Source organism: Mixophyes fleayi, chromosome 3 (assembly GCF_038048845.1).
Source record: "Mixophyes fleayi isolate aMixFle1 chromosome 3, aMixFle1.hap1, whole genome shotgun sequence".
NCBI lineage: Eukaryota > Metazoa > Chordata > Amphibia > Anura > Limnodynastidae > Mixophyes > Mixophyes fleayi.
Genome location: NC_134404.1, coordinates 104,016,337 through 104,031,682, shown reverse-complemented (window position 1 = coordinate 104,031,682; position 15,346 = coordinate 104,016,337). Strand labels below are relative to the sequence as shown.

Sequence of the window (15,346 nt, the reverse complement as noted above, 5' to 3'; positions counted from 1 at the left end):
TTTTCTGACATGTTTGGTGGTATAAGCTGCATTTTGACTGATAAAATTGTTTATGCACCAAGTATTATAAATATGCAACACTGTAGTCTAATTAGTATTACCTTGGCGTGTTTTGTGTCTGTTGCTTTGTAACAATATACACTGAATCTCATTTTTTATAATATGTAGTAGGGATAACTTACTGCCAAAATGTTGTCCCATGTTCCCGGGCAACTCAGGTTGTACTATACTCTCTTATCTATAACAAACCACCATGGGACATGCCTGGATACTGATTGTTGTTATACTTGATTATTTTTTTGTAATCAGTGTAAAAAGTTGTAAAGTGTGACAATAATTTGCTAAATATTTTTTTAAAGTTCAGGACACATGCCTTATTTGATACATTTCTGACTCATTAATGTAGTGAATTATCCTTCCCTCCACCTATTTCCTGGGTTCCAAACCGTTATGCTCAAGGTCCTATGTTCGCTGTTTTATTGTGACAATACCATTTTATTATATTATTGACTCAATACCATTTTATTATATTATTGAAGAGCCAATACATTGGCATTGTAATATTTTTAGTGTTAGCATGCAACCTGTGTTTGTTTAAATAACATTTCAATAAAGAAATCTATCTGTTTTCTGATTCAGTTGCTTCATAAAACTGCTTATCTTTTATAGCTGTTTTCTTTCTAATTTAGGGTATACCTACTGGAAACAAGAAAGCAGTTTAACTGACTGTGCAGATGATGCTGTTGTTCAAGATATTGTAGCAAAGGCACAGGCTCAATACAGCAATCATTTCATAGAGCACAGCTTCAGTCCTAGATATTTCAAACAAAGTACGACTGGTGAGTACTTAAACCAATTAAAGATCTTACAGCCTGAAAAGTGATATTTTACCCACTGAGCTAGGGCAGGCTGTTGTATAATGTGTAGACTGTCACAGTTATAGGCAAGGAAAACAGAATAAAGACAGTGAGAAGTCAGTTATTTTGTTCTGTAATAATTATTCATCAAGCAGAGAATCACAATCTTTATGGCTATCTATCCTAGATTAAGTTTATACTGTTTGTGTCAGTGAAATAAACAAGATATTCGTCCAAGGTCACAAGCATCCATATCATTGTCTGGAACAAGGCCTTTAGTGTTATCATTTTCTATTTAATGCTCTTAGCCACTGAGCAAACTTCTGTAAATATCTTATATATTCCATAAAATGGACTTTTAGGGATACTGTTTATTAGCTTTTTGAGTGGGCTCCTGTCCTATCAGATGTCACAAGCAGTACACACATCCTGCCTTGCAATTTGCAGTCTTCAGTACCAACCCTTCTTTCTCCTCTTCCTGCCAAATGGTGCTGTCCAGACAGATAGCTTAAAGGAGATTCTCCCTCTCCCCCTCTCCCTATCTCCCTCTCTCTCTCCCTCCCTCTCTCCCTCCCCCTCTCCCTCCCTCTCTCCCTCCCTCTCTCCCTCCCCCTCTCCCCCTCTCCCTCTCTCTCTCTCTCTCTCTCTCTCTCTCTATATATATATATATATATATATATATATATATATATATATATATCATTCACTTTTAGTATATTCAAATGATTTAGTTTCCTGCAGATATTTTTATTAGAAAATGCAAACCTTACAACATAAAATTGTTTTTCTTTGTAAAATAGTGTTTTGTTACATACCTGTGGCTGTTATTGCAGAACTAATTACATTTCATATCGCTATAACATTTACCAGTTTAGCATGAATATTTATAAGGAACTGTGATGAGTTTTCAGACAGTCCTCACTATGGTTTATAGACTCCATAAGTTCCATTTCAGGGCTGACCTTTGAAAATACTCAAAGTGTAATCATTTTATGCCTTTCCTGGCTGTATACAAAGCACAACGGCAGAACGTGTTCATATGTATTTAGACCTGCCGCATAAGCTAATCAGTTTTATGCATTCATTTTGATGTGGAGCAATGAAAAGTCCTTAGGCTAGATGAAAAAACACACACAATCAGTTTCTTTCATTTCTTTACTATAGAAACATGTCTCTAAGGTTCATTACTGTAGTTAAGTAAATCTCATGGCTGGTTTCCAACATGGATGACAATTAAAGTAAGCCAAAAAAAACCCCACACATATTTCACTGAATTTATTCACAAAGGCTGTAGCCCTTCATCAATTGTTCCCTGGGAACAGTGGCCACTGCGTTTTATGCTCAGCCGGCTGTGCTCAGCAAGGCCCTTTTTATATTTAGAACCTTCCTATCTCTTCTGGTTGCTTAGTGTTCTCTGTTTGTATACTTAACGTGACACCAAGCCAGGAAAATTAGTGTTTTCATTGTCGTCTTTCTACAAGATTCAGTGTTTCACCTGCATATTACACAGCTTTAATATAACTACTGTTGGTCAAGTGCCATGTGTGACAGTATTTAACAATGCCTGGGAGTTAAAAAGATTTATTTTCTGGTACAGGAATAAAGAAATGCAAGGTTTTCCTATTCTTGGTTCTTATACATGTCTGTAATGATAAGCATAATGATTTCTAGGTTCTTGACCTTTCCATAGTGATCTCTCAAACTAATTATAGTGCTCATTTTATAGGGACTTGTATTAGACTGACAAAACCATAAATAAACTGTAATAACCATGTTAGAGAGAGAGAGAGGACACCGAGGGGAAATCCCAGATGATACAGTCATTAGTAGCAAAAAGTGACATTGACAAATAAACTGTGTTCATCAGCATTTAGTTATTGTTACTAATGTGAAAATGAAAGAGATTATAGCCCAGTTTGGCCTTAGATAATACCAAACTGTGCATCCCATTTTGTGGACATATCTTTGGAAATGGCTTTGAAAAGAATAAAAAAAAAAATCCTCTGTAGTCAAACCAAGCAGTCCAATTTTTGTTAAAATTAGGTGTAGTCAAATACACATTAAAATACATCTTTATACTCAATCAGTTTTGAAAACTCATTTTTGTCTTTTCTGACGTAGTGTTATGTGAACACAAACTAAATTGTTGTTCATTTTGCCATAACTGCAAAAACATTATATTTTTAGACTATTACTTCACACCAACAGTTACAAGCTGAATAAATAAATACTTAAAAGTTGGGAAAGATAAAGGCAAAAGTTAACAATGTACAACAGAAAAATAGATTCACATATTCAACAGGCGCGCTATATAAGGATGCAGCCCCTCCTCTTAAAAGCATTAGTACCCAAAAAATGCAAAGATAGTAAACATCCACAAACAAAAAATGAGGATGATGTCTGACGCTTCCTATAAACATCTAGAGACAGCATCACCAATAAGGTCTATATATCTCTATAATATACCTTGATCGGATACCACATAATGTGAGTTAATAGCAAAAAGTTACTAGACCTTTAATTGTTCACTTCTTCAGATGGATATACTGGTTAATCCACAAACTTTAGTCTAATGTTTCCTCCAGTCACAATCTCATGTGTGAATGCAATAAATGTTTGATTCCAATTTTCCACGCTATTTCAAACTCCAAGGTGTTCTCCTCTCCATACACAATGTTTATAGCTTTTTCATACACTCCAATGGATGTGATATTCATACAAGGAGAAAGAGAAACAAGGTACCATAGTGTGATCACGTAATACCGTAATGGAATTTTCTGAGATAAAGACAGTTAGATCCAAAAAATTGATGGAACTATTGCTAACTTCAATACAATGTCTCTAGATGTTTATAGGAAGCGCCAGACCTTATCCTCGTTTTTTGTTTGTAAAAGTTAGCAATATATTTTGGGTGAATTAGTATATAGATATTCAGGTAAGAAGATGACAGTAAAATCAATAATAGACTTTTTTATTTTTAATTTTTCACTACAGATTCACAGAAATGCCTTTTTACATATGTTCTGCCACAGGCAAGAAACACCTTTCCTGCTCACCCCAGATACAGGGTCAATTTGTACTTAAGAAACATGCACTCTTACTTCTGAATTTATGTATTCTATGATGGGATGCGTAATCGTTAAGCTCAGAGTCTTATTAAGATCCGATGAGACCCTAGGGCCTATGCAATATACTGGTTTGAGCCCCATCCATTTGTCAACGCTCCCCCCACAAAAATTGCTTAAAGTAATCCGGGCCGATCACCTTCTGCTTAAGAGTTGTGCATGTAAATTTGGTTGTTTGGCTACAAGCATAGGTTGTCCATGTATTGTTTTTGCCCACTAACCTCATTCATAGACGAATGCATTTATTGGCCAGTCACCTTTGTTTGCCATACCTCACTGACAGGATCACTCCCAGCTATCACTATATACTTTTCTGACTATTGTCTGGTTTTACAACAATGAGAAAGAGCTTCTAATTCTACTAATAGAAAATTCTATCTCCACATTTAATACGATTGCGATTCAAACATTTGAAAAGCTGACAAAGAAAAATGATTAGTATTAAAAGTATTCTTTGCTTGTGATACTAGAGACTTGTACAACAACAGAGGGGTTTTCTATTTGTCCACCTTTGTAATGTAAGTATATACACACATTTGTTATAACTTCATTATTCCATAACAGTCCTGCTTTTCCATAGTCTGAAACAAGGTTTAAAATGTTTTGCACAAGTTCTTTCCCTTCACTTTATCCGAGTCTTCAGCTTTGACTATTTTAATCTGCATTTACTGTCTTACTCCATTACTGCTATTTTACTTACCATCCATCACTTCCTACACATGTTAATATAAATTTAATATCATTCTGATGTATTTTTTTATTCATTCACTGATTTCCTGTCCTCAGAGTATTGGCTACTCTGTTTCTGTCCTAGACATTTCAAATTGTATGACCTTTCTCCCCTTATCTAATGTTTTATTCTTGCAAAAATGCATCATGCTTTCCACATACTGAAAAATATACATTCCTCTGTCCCCTTGGTATTTGTCCCACAGGCACTGGAAGTTGTTAGCTTTGCAGACCCTGCAGTGGGTTCTGTATCATTCCTCAAATAGATAATTGTGTAGCAAACACAGGCATTATTATGTTTCAGAATCAATAGCTTTAATTTACATAGATGTTGAATATTGACAACATTTTACAGCACAGAACACTAAATTACAAAGGAACTATTCACACTTCTAGCACTTTAATGCTACTAACAGCAGGTAAATGTGTATAACCCATTAGTTCGAAGGATCCCAGACCAACTAGCATTTGCCCTTGTGGATGGGAGTGTCTGATGCAAGTGGTAACAATGGATTGTCCTCTATTAACCCCCCCATCCCACTCCATCCTCACTTGACCTCAAGTCTAAGAGCTCATTACTGCCACATGTGAAGCGCATCCTCAGCTGGTAATCAGCCTTAGTCGCATACTATATTTGCTTGCATGTATGAAGCACTATGTTCTTATTTTAAGAACCCAATTTAAATAATGTTAATTGAACAACAAGTTCTTCCCCACCTCCGAGACTAGTATGACTGTGCGTTTCCTATGTCTGGAAATCCTGCATTTCCGCAATTCCCACTATATGTATCACTACATTGGTTAGTTACCAGTCTGTTCCCCAAGGATTAATACACAATGAGTACACTGGGAACTGCATGGGTCCCTATGACATGAACCCTGCAGACCTACAGTCATGGACAAAAGTTTTGACAATGACACAAATATTATTTTCCACAAAGTTTGCAGCCTAAGTTTTTATGATGGCAATTTGCATATATTCCAGAATGAAGAGTGATCAGATGAATTGCAACTAATTTCAAAGTCCCTCTTTGCCATGACAATGAACTTTATCCCCAAAACAACATTCCAACTGCATTTCAGCCCTGCCACAAAAGCACCAACTGATATCAGATCAGTGATTTTCTCATCAACACAGGTGAGCGTGTTGACGAGGACAAGGCTGGAGATCACTCTGTCATGCTGATTGAGTTAGAATAATAGACTGGAAGCTTTAAAAGGAGGGTGGTGCTTGAAATAATTGTTCTTCCTCTGTTAACCATGGTTATCTGCAAGGAAACACATGCAGTCATTATTGCTTTGCATAAAAAGGGCTCCACAGGCAAGGATATTGCTGCTAGTAAGATTGCACCTAAATCAACCATTTATCAGATCATCAAGAACTTAAAGGAGAGAGGTTCAATAGCTGTGAAGAAGGCTTCAGGGCACCCAAGAATGTCCAGCAAGCACCAGGACCGTCTCCTAAAGATGATTCACTGCGGGATCGGTCCACCACCAGTGCAGGAATGGCAGCAGGCAGGTGTGAGTGCATCTGCATGCACAGTGAGGCAAAGAATTTTGAAAGATGGCCTGGTGTCAAGAAGGCCAGCAAAGAAGCCACTTCTCTCCAGCAATAACATCAGGGACAGACTGATATTCTGCAAAAGGTACAGGGATTGGACTGCGAAGGACTGGGGTAAAGTAATTTTCTCTGAATCCCCTTTCAGATGGTTTGGGGCATCTGGAAAAACGCCTGTCCATAGAGGGAAAGGTGAGTGCTACCATCAGTCCTGTGTCATGCCAATAGTAAAGCATCCTGAGGCCATTCATGTGTGGGGTTGCTGTTCCAGCACGATGGAGCAACTTGCCATAAGGCAAAGTGATAACTAAGTGGCTCGGGGATCAAAACATCGAAATTTTGGGTCCATGGCCAGGAAACTCCCCAGACCTTAATCCCATTGAGAACTTCTGGCCAATCCTCAAGAGGCGAGTGGACAAACAAAAACCCACAAATTCTGGCAAACTTCAAGCATTGATTAGGCAAAAATGGACAGCCATCAGTCAGTATGTGGCCCAAAAGTTGATTGACAGCATGCCAGGGCGAATTGCAGAGGTCTACAAAAAGAGGGGTCAACACTGCAAATATTGACTCTTTGCATAAACTTAATGTAATTGTCAATAAAATCCTTTGACACATATAAAATGTTTGTAATTTTACTTCAGTATACCATAGCAACATCTGACTAAAAGGTTCTAAAAACACTGAAGCAGCAAACTTTGTGAAAACCAATATTTGTGTCATTCTCAAAACTTTTGGCTGTGACTGTACTAACCAGTGGAGGGGTGTTGTTTTATTGAAAATAAAAAGTGAAGCAGAGTTTTTGTTTACTAATTAGAAGCCCTATGATCATATAAAATGGGCTATACATCTTGGTACCACTCTTATTAGTTATTATTATTATTATAGATTTGTAAGGCGCCACAGTTCTCCACATCGCCGCACAGTAAGGAAAACAGAACATACATAAAATAAGGACATACAAGGCAGACAAATTAAATGCAGACATGAAAATAATGGATATAGAGGAGCCTGATCATTACAGAGTTTACATTCTATGTGAAAGAGGCCAGAGCTGAAGCAAGTTATTAGTTAGAAACACAATTCTTCATGTGCCTTTTTGCTGGGTTGGGTACGTGTTAATGGAGACGAGAACCCCAACATGATTTACACCTTCACTAAGATGACGATTCCTGAATAAGAAGAAGGCAATTTAAGCAGACTTACCTTAAATCTGAAGATCCAGTTCTCCGACGGCAGCGCCTGCAGACAGCCATTTATTCCAATGAGGCAGCTGTCCGGCACTTCACTTGGACGTCACTGCGCCGTTCATTCATGTTAATTTAAAGTGGCAATGTTTGGACCCCTCAGGCTTACTGTTTAAACAGTAAGCCTGAGGGGTCTGAAGTCCAAGTGAAGTGCCAGACAGCTGCCTCATCGGAATAACTGGCTGTCTGCAGGCGCTGCCATTGGAGAACTGGATCTTCAGGTTTAAGGTAAGTCTGCTTAAATTGCCTTCTTCTTTTTCAGGAATCGTCATTTTAGTGGAGATATTATTCGTGTTGGGGTTCTCGTCCCCGTTAACACGATTACCATTGCTTTTGCTAAGAACCCCCCACAGCAGGCTCGGCTAACCTTCGACACTCCAGGTGTTGTGAAATTACAAGTCCCAGCATACCCTTCCACCAATAAGCTGCTATATATTGGCAAAGCATGCTGGGGCTTGTAGTTTCACAACACCTGGAGAACCACAGGTTAGCCAAGCCTGCCTTACAGTGACACCATCCATTTACAGTTTGTGCTCACTAGCTTCACTGACAGCTGAGAGAGGAGATAGTTGTCAGAGACGTCTGTCGGCTCCTGAGTGGACAATAGAAGTGGTCAATACATTCAGGAGCAAGGTTTACTATACAACTTCAAATACATGAACAGGTGGGCATGGTTGGAGAAATTGTGGCAGCCTCCCACTTTAAGGGTGCAAAGGTAAGGCATGCCTAGCTAGCAGAGGTAGTACCACTGCAACCATTTTCAAATCAAAATACAAGATGAGGGCTTGGCCTAAATATGTTGCTTAAACGTAAGTTCAGAATTTCTTGACCTTTTTCTCCTGGGACTCTGTAAATGACATAATGTTAACCCTAAGTTTGATGTTGTGTTTCTCTGGTTCAGGTCTAGTAGGATATTCCAAGCAGTTCAGTGACGGATGAACTGCAGTTGATGCCCGTAGTGGGTAAATAGAGAATATAGAGAAATATTGTGAGAAATGCAAGTTAAAATAGTATAATAGTATTTGAATAAAGTAAATGGTGAGTGGGTTGGGCAGTATATACTTCATCCCAGGGGTTGGATATAGGGCAGAGCTAGATTAAGTCTCTGGGATGCCCAGGGCTCTTAAGACAGTAGGGCCCAAGTGTTCCCCCTGAAAATGTGGCCAGCCGGGTGGCATTAGGAAGCAGTCGGGTGGGGGCAGTTCTAATACTTTGCAATAATATTGAAAAATGTTGGAGATTACTGCCCACACGTGCAAGGACTGGTCAGACTGGTGGTCAGTGGTACACACACTGCTGTTTGCTCACATAGTGCCTGTTATAATAGGTGAAACAATGATTTATTCTATTATAATATGACACTGTTGAGCTCCAAGAGCTTGGTGGCAAGTAAAAACAGCCAGGTGGAGCACCCAGGATATAGGTGCTGGGGGGAACACTGGGCCCTATGGTCTAATATGGCTATCTGTTTAGACAAATCCATGGGAAATATTGTGTATACTACTTTTAGGTGCACGCAGCTCTCCCTTCACAAGCAGTACAGTGTGAAGCAGGACATACCTCCCAACTGTCCTTGTAGCCAGACCAAACCCTGACTAAGCGGAACAGTGGCCCAAATTCAGGACTGCACCACCAGATTCAGGACAGTTGGCAGACTGTGCTGCTCTCTTCTACCTGTCCTTGCAGCTTTCACTACCTGCGGCTTCTGGTGTCTTTAGCTCACTTGCTGCTTGTGTAGATCCTGGAATGTTGGGTCTCTATTAGGAAAAAAGATAGTTACAGGAAATTTAAAAAGCTCCAACCAGCCCTGGGGAACTGTATTAAGTAGCAGATTCTGCAAGTCGCCGATATTCAGCGACTTTGCAGAGGAAATTTAAAAAGGCAATGGCTTTCAAGGCAAAACTTGCCTTCAAAGTTCTGCTGGGTTGTCTGGTACCCAAAAAGTCAGTCCAAGGGGCAGATACAGTTGCACGCGATGCTCTCAGGCCACATTTTATTACTGTTTATATGGTAAAAAGTAACGCTTACTTTTGCTCGGATCTCTATGGAATGCAAGCAAAAGTGAGCTGTACTTTCACTAAAAAAATCACCCAAGTCATTTATGTGAACCGAACTTCAGTAACTTTATATAAGATGCAAAGTGTATATTATATAAAACACTCCATTCATTTTTGCATCTTCCAGACAGTCCTAAACATGGTTTTTATACCATGTAATTAATGCAAATGCCAAGTATCGTTCACTAACACTGTACTTCAATTCACACTTCTATGTAGAAGACACATATTTTTGCATATTATTATTGTTATAGCAAAACTGCTAAGTATGTGTGTACGGCTAATGTAAATATGGTAATAATGGTAGGTATTTATATTATTTGCAATATCTTGTTATGTTCATCATGTTGCATTTGGAATAGAGAGAGCCATTTATTAGACAAGGTAAATAAATTAATGTTAACTGAAGACAAGTTGTGTGTATGATAAAAGCCTTCACTACCTTTGTAATTGTATGTTTGTTCCAGATAAAATGACATGGGGTTATAGATCCATTATAGCCACTCACTTTCTGTAATGCAATGCCGTATTAAACAGCCAAAAAGTGTATATTAGTCAAATTAATGATTTTATGTTAATTTGGTACATTTAGGGAATTGCTCTGGAAGACCTTATTCTGCAGAATCCATGCATCAAATATCAGGGTCTCACAGCACCTCAAGACCTAGCTCTGCAGCAGCACGACCAATGTCTAGAGCAGCCTCAGAGATCTCAGAAATAGAGCTAATCGACTCACCAGACAAAAATGACCTCCTCTTAGAAGATGAAAATGAGAAAGAAACATTGGCCGTCTTAGAAAAAGAATTGCTTGCTTTGCACTCAGGTACTTTATCTTGACCAGTCTTCCTAGGGGTTCTTTTGTGACAGACAATAAGTAACTTTTTGTCTTCATCTGAATCTTTTCATTTGTCACTAACGATCCTCACCTTGTTCTAGAGATGACTCAGTCCACATTCTAACTGATCATTATGAGCAATCCTCTACAGAAGGGCACACAATACTAAACCACTATATCATATAGTTATTTCTAAAGTTGAGTTGCTAAATTATAATTTATATTAGTGGAATAATTTAACTCAATATAAACTGAACTTTGTTATATTGTAAATCAAAATATCTCTTTTAAGCTGCCAACAAAGTGGCCTTTTATTAGCCAGTAAAGTTTTTCACTTTTTCCTTTTTGCATGTCTTGAAAATGCACCAATCTACTGATTGAGGTCACATTTAGGTGTGTCAATGTAGTACTGTCTGGTGGGCAAGAAGCAGCCCTCAGCAGGTTCACGTAGGGCTCTACTGGCCAGAAGTAGCCTCATATATTATGCTTCTTCCTAGTGGTTCAGACAGAGGACTTTACATTCAAGTGTACTGCGCCACAGCACATCCGAAACACAACAGTGAAACATAAATCAGTCATACTTTATACCACAATAGAAGACGTATGGCATATGATATCACACACTACACTATATATAAAGTACTGCACTACTCATTCATCACTTCAACAAGACAACTGTTTCAAAAAGCAATGGATGTGAGAGGAGGAAGGTGAAGAGGGTAAGGGAGGGTAATCACAGGCCCGAAGCTTATTGACAGACAGACAAATACTGTATAAGGGGAAGGTGCATATATAGGGCAAGACAATCAACAAAGTTCAAGCAGTGTGATGTGGAAGGGAGGGGAAATCACAGGCCCAAGGCTTTATTGAAAAACAGACACATATAGGGAGAAGGGGAAGAAGGAGACTGTCCATGATGGAATAGTCTCTCAGCAGGCTGTGGATCAGCCTGCGACAGTTCTGGATAGTCATCTTCTCCATTTTCAAGATGAGGCGATTCATAGCAAACCATAAAGCATCCTTATCACAGTTCATAAGCCACCAAACCTCTGGCATTGCCCCATGAGTATGAGTACCAGGAAATAGTCCATATATACAGTGTGTTATGATAGGTTGTTCCTGGACACACTGTCTCGTAGCTCATTTTCCAGATCATCCAACAGTGCCTGTGCATAGGGGCAGTCCAAAAAGATATGCTGTGATGTTTCCCTGCTAACAATGCACCAGGGAATATATCTTTACATGTTCTGAGAGTGCTTGAATGTCCTGAGAGGTAAACCCCACTGGATAGCCATCCATGCCAAGTCTATGGGCTAGATTTACTAAGCTGCGGGTTTGAAAAAGTGGAGATGTTGCCTATAGCAACCAATCAGATTCTATCTGTCATTTTGTAGAAGGTACTAAATAAATGAAAGCTAGAATCTGATTGGTTGTTATACGCAACATCCCCACTTTTTCAAACCCGCAGCTTAGTAAATCTAGCCCTATATGTCTATTGGCCATATTCTCACCAATAGACCAGTTATCTATGGTTTAGGCTGTGTGGAAATGTCACATGTCATTGTTTGGTGAGGGGGGTTAATTGAGCCCTCCCTATCTCACTCAAAGTAGAGCTAAATTAATGAACCGATGGCCACATGTGAGGCCTCAAAAATAATTATGTGCTTTATAAGATTTATGATTTAAGTGTACTTGTTGCCTACAGCTATTGGAGGTAGCTATTTTTTTAGGTGAGTCAGTAATCTTGAGAATTATGTGTGGATTCACTAAAAAAAATGATATCACTGAGGCATGAGCTGCTTCCACTTTTGGTGTTTCAGAATGAATGCAACATTTTATCCTTATATATTAAGCCATGCATTTCCCCTACAGTATGTGGGCCTGATTCATTAAGGAAAGTAAAGCAAGAAAAATGAGTAACTTTTCACCTTGGCAAAACCATGTTGCATTGGAGGAAGAGGTAAATTTTAAAATGTGGAGACAGGTTTTCTATTTGGATAGGGCATGTCCTAGATCAACTTTACATTTCAGTGTACAAATAAAGCCATCATGTATTTGTGTGCTACATGGAAAAACAGTCAGTATTTATCTTATGTGCAAAATAATAAACTAATTTGCACCCCTTGCATTGTAACATGGTTTTGTCCAGGAGAAAACTTACTCAATGTTTTGCCTTACTTCCCTTAATGAATCAGGTCCTGTGTGTATGGATGATCCACTTATCATAGTAATCAGTCATGCTCAGTTTAACCTGTTGTTAACTCTCTCAAATCTATCTACATATATCTCTGAATGGTTAAATAGTGCATGGGTAATTGTGGATGCACCACTGAAACCTTTGGTGATTGCTTCTTGTCCAGATACGTACACACAGGGCCGGTGCTAGGGTCCACGGCGCCCTAGGCATTTTTAAAAAAGCGGCGCCGTCCCCCCCCCCCGCAAAAAACGCCCCACCCCCCCGCAAAAATCGCCGCCCTTCTCCCTCCTCCCTTCTCTCCTTACCTTGTCTCACCACCGCCGCCTCTCTGCTCCGTCTCCTCCCCTCCACTCACTGACACTAGTAAGTGGAGGGGAGGAGACGGAGCAGAGAGGCGGCGGTGGTGACAAAATAGCCTCTTCCCTCCTCCCCGTCCATCTGAATGCTGTGCGGCGGCCGTGACAACAGGTATGGTCCACGGTCGCCGCACAGTTTTAAAGTATTTTAAAATTCTGTGGAGCCCCTCCAGAACCCGGCGCCCTAGGCAAGTGCCTAACCTTGCCTAATGGGAGCGCCGGGCCTGCGTACACAGGTACCTTTTGATTTGGCTTACGGGCACACAATAACAAAGCATTGATTACAGTGATACACAACTCATTTGATGGGGCCTCAATAAAACTGAACTTAATTAAACAGGTAAACCACTGACTGTATATTGGTAAATTGGCTGCCTCCACCTTGTGAAAGAGATCACTACACTTTAATAAGTTTTCTCATTTCTGTGAGACTTTCAGGAGACTGCTCAACTGGGAGTTTTGAACTCCTCAACAGCCAAAAAGACTTTTCATGCGGGTTCAGATTTCTCTGAGAGCTCCTTCATATTTATTGAACAATATTATTTTTAATAAATCCCAGAGTGTGAGTATTTGAAATGAGCATTATTAATATATACAGGCACATCATGAAAAGAATGAGCAGGACTATTACCGTACGACCATATTCCTTGTGCACAGTGTGATTTACTGGTATTAGTCATGTATAAAACTTCTTAACTATAATTAAACTATGGTACAAGTTTTTTTTTTAATTTATTCAAATTAGAAGTTTTCTCAAATTTCATGTGGGTGGAAGTGTAAAGAATAAAAATTAGATTTAGTTTTAGTAGGTTATTAATGCTGTTCTATACACTGTTGAAAAATATGTGTGAAAGTGAAGAAAACCCACTGATTCCAATCTGAATACTACACATCATACACTTGTCACATTAAAAACTGTCTATTCTGAAAACCACTGTGTATGAAATGAGTTAATGCTGTTTTCATATATTTCTTTCCGCCACCTTTTCTCCTCTATCCATATAACAAGCAGGCTTTTGGCAGTATTGAAAGCATTAAACATATATTGAGAAGTGTCCTAGTTTGCTGACTACATTGCAGGAGTATAGTGTTTTATAACTTTCCCATTATTTATTTTGCAAAGTTAAATCTTGATGCAGGTAAACATAACGATACATGTGCACGAGGCTGTGGTGCATCTTATTGGGCTGGACATGTATTAGGAGTTTACTAGTGATCACTTGCAGATGTATGATCTGTATACATGGGTTCTAAAAATGGAAACTCATATTAGAGAATGAATGCAACATTTTATCCTTATACCCTAAGTCAGTGCTCCACAAACCCAGTCCACAGGGCCCCGTGCCAGTGCAGGTTTTCCAGGTGACAAGTGAAATAATTAGAGCACACCTGTGTCCTTGCAAGGAGATATGGAAAATCTGCACTGTTAGAAGGGCCCTGAGGACTGGGTTTGGGAAACCCTGCCCTAAGCCATGCATTTTCTCTACAGTCTGTGAGTATGGATGCTTCATTTTCCATATGCATCAGTGATGCCCAGTTTAACCTGTCAACTGACTGCTCTATATATATATATATATATATATATATATATATATATATATATCAGTGGCTGACATGTTAGCTGCTGTTAGTCACAGTATGTTCTAGTGACTGCATCTACTAATAACAATAGAAAATACCTGAGAAAGACCTACTGGTTTAGTAAATATTAAAACTATGTGTGTGTGTATATATATATATATATATATATATACATACACACACAAACATATAGTGGCACGAGTTAACAGAGACCAACAACCTAGTCACCAGCCAACTTGTTCAGCATCAGTCACACTGCATAATGAATGACTCAGGCTTACACTCCTTCCAAAGCCTTTTCTTGATGGGCAGGTGAAGCTCCCATATGGTCTTTAAAAAGGAGTTCTCTTCAAGTACCCTCCTTCAGTAGACTAACTGCAGACACACCCTGGTAGCTGCTGATTGTTAGCTGCATATCTAACTCCTCTTAGAGGTCTGTGGCAAACCACTCCTTTTGTCACTATGTGTGTGTATGTTTGTGTATGTATGTATGTATGTATATATATATATATATATATATATATATATATATATATATATAAATTGTAATGAATTACTTTTATTGCTAGACCCTATACTTCTGTCCTACACTACATAATCTACACCTATTTTTATTCCTTTAGTCAATCGAACTAGATGTTTTGATTGTTTTGTAACTTTCTAGGGCTGCACTAATTAGGTAAAGGTAACTGCGGGAAGAATCATGGAAGACTGTAGTTTGCTAATTTTAACTATGTTCTCTGTATAATGTATCTAAAAAGTTTGTTTTAATTTTGCTAAGCTACCCAATATCTCTGTTGTGAA

At 38.8% G+C, this 15,346-nt stretch overlaps 1 protein-coding gene across 3 annotated transcripts in view; it reads left to right on the top strand.

Annotated features, from left to right (window-relative positions):
- ZBBX (zinc finger B-box domain containing) overlaps positions 1 to 15,346 on the top strand; it is a 144,274-nt gene that overhangs the window by 116,194 nt on the left and 12,734 nt on the right. For all 3 annotated transcript variants that reach the window (XM_075202080.1, XM_075202082.1, XM_075202081.1), the window contains exons 17-18: positions 690 to 839; positions 10,166 to 10,396. In XM_075202080.1, coding sequence (XP_075058181.1) covers positions 690 to 839; positions 10,166 to 10,396 — 381 coding nt within the window. The remainder of the gene's footprint in view (positions 1 to 689; positions 840 to 10,165; positions 10,397 to 15,346) is intronic.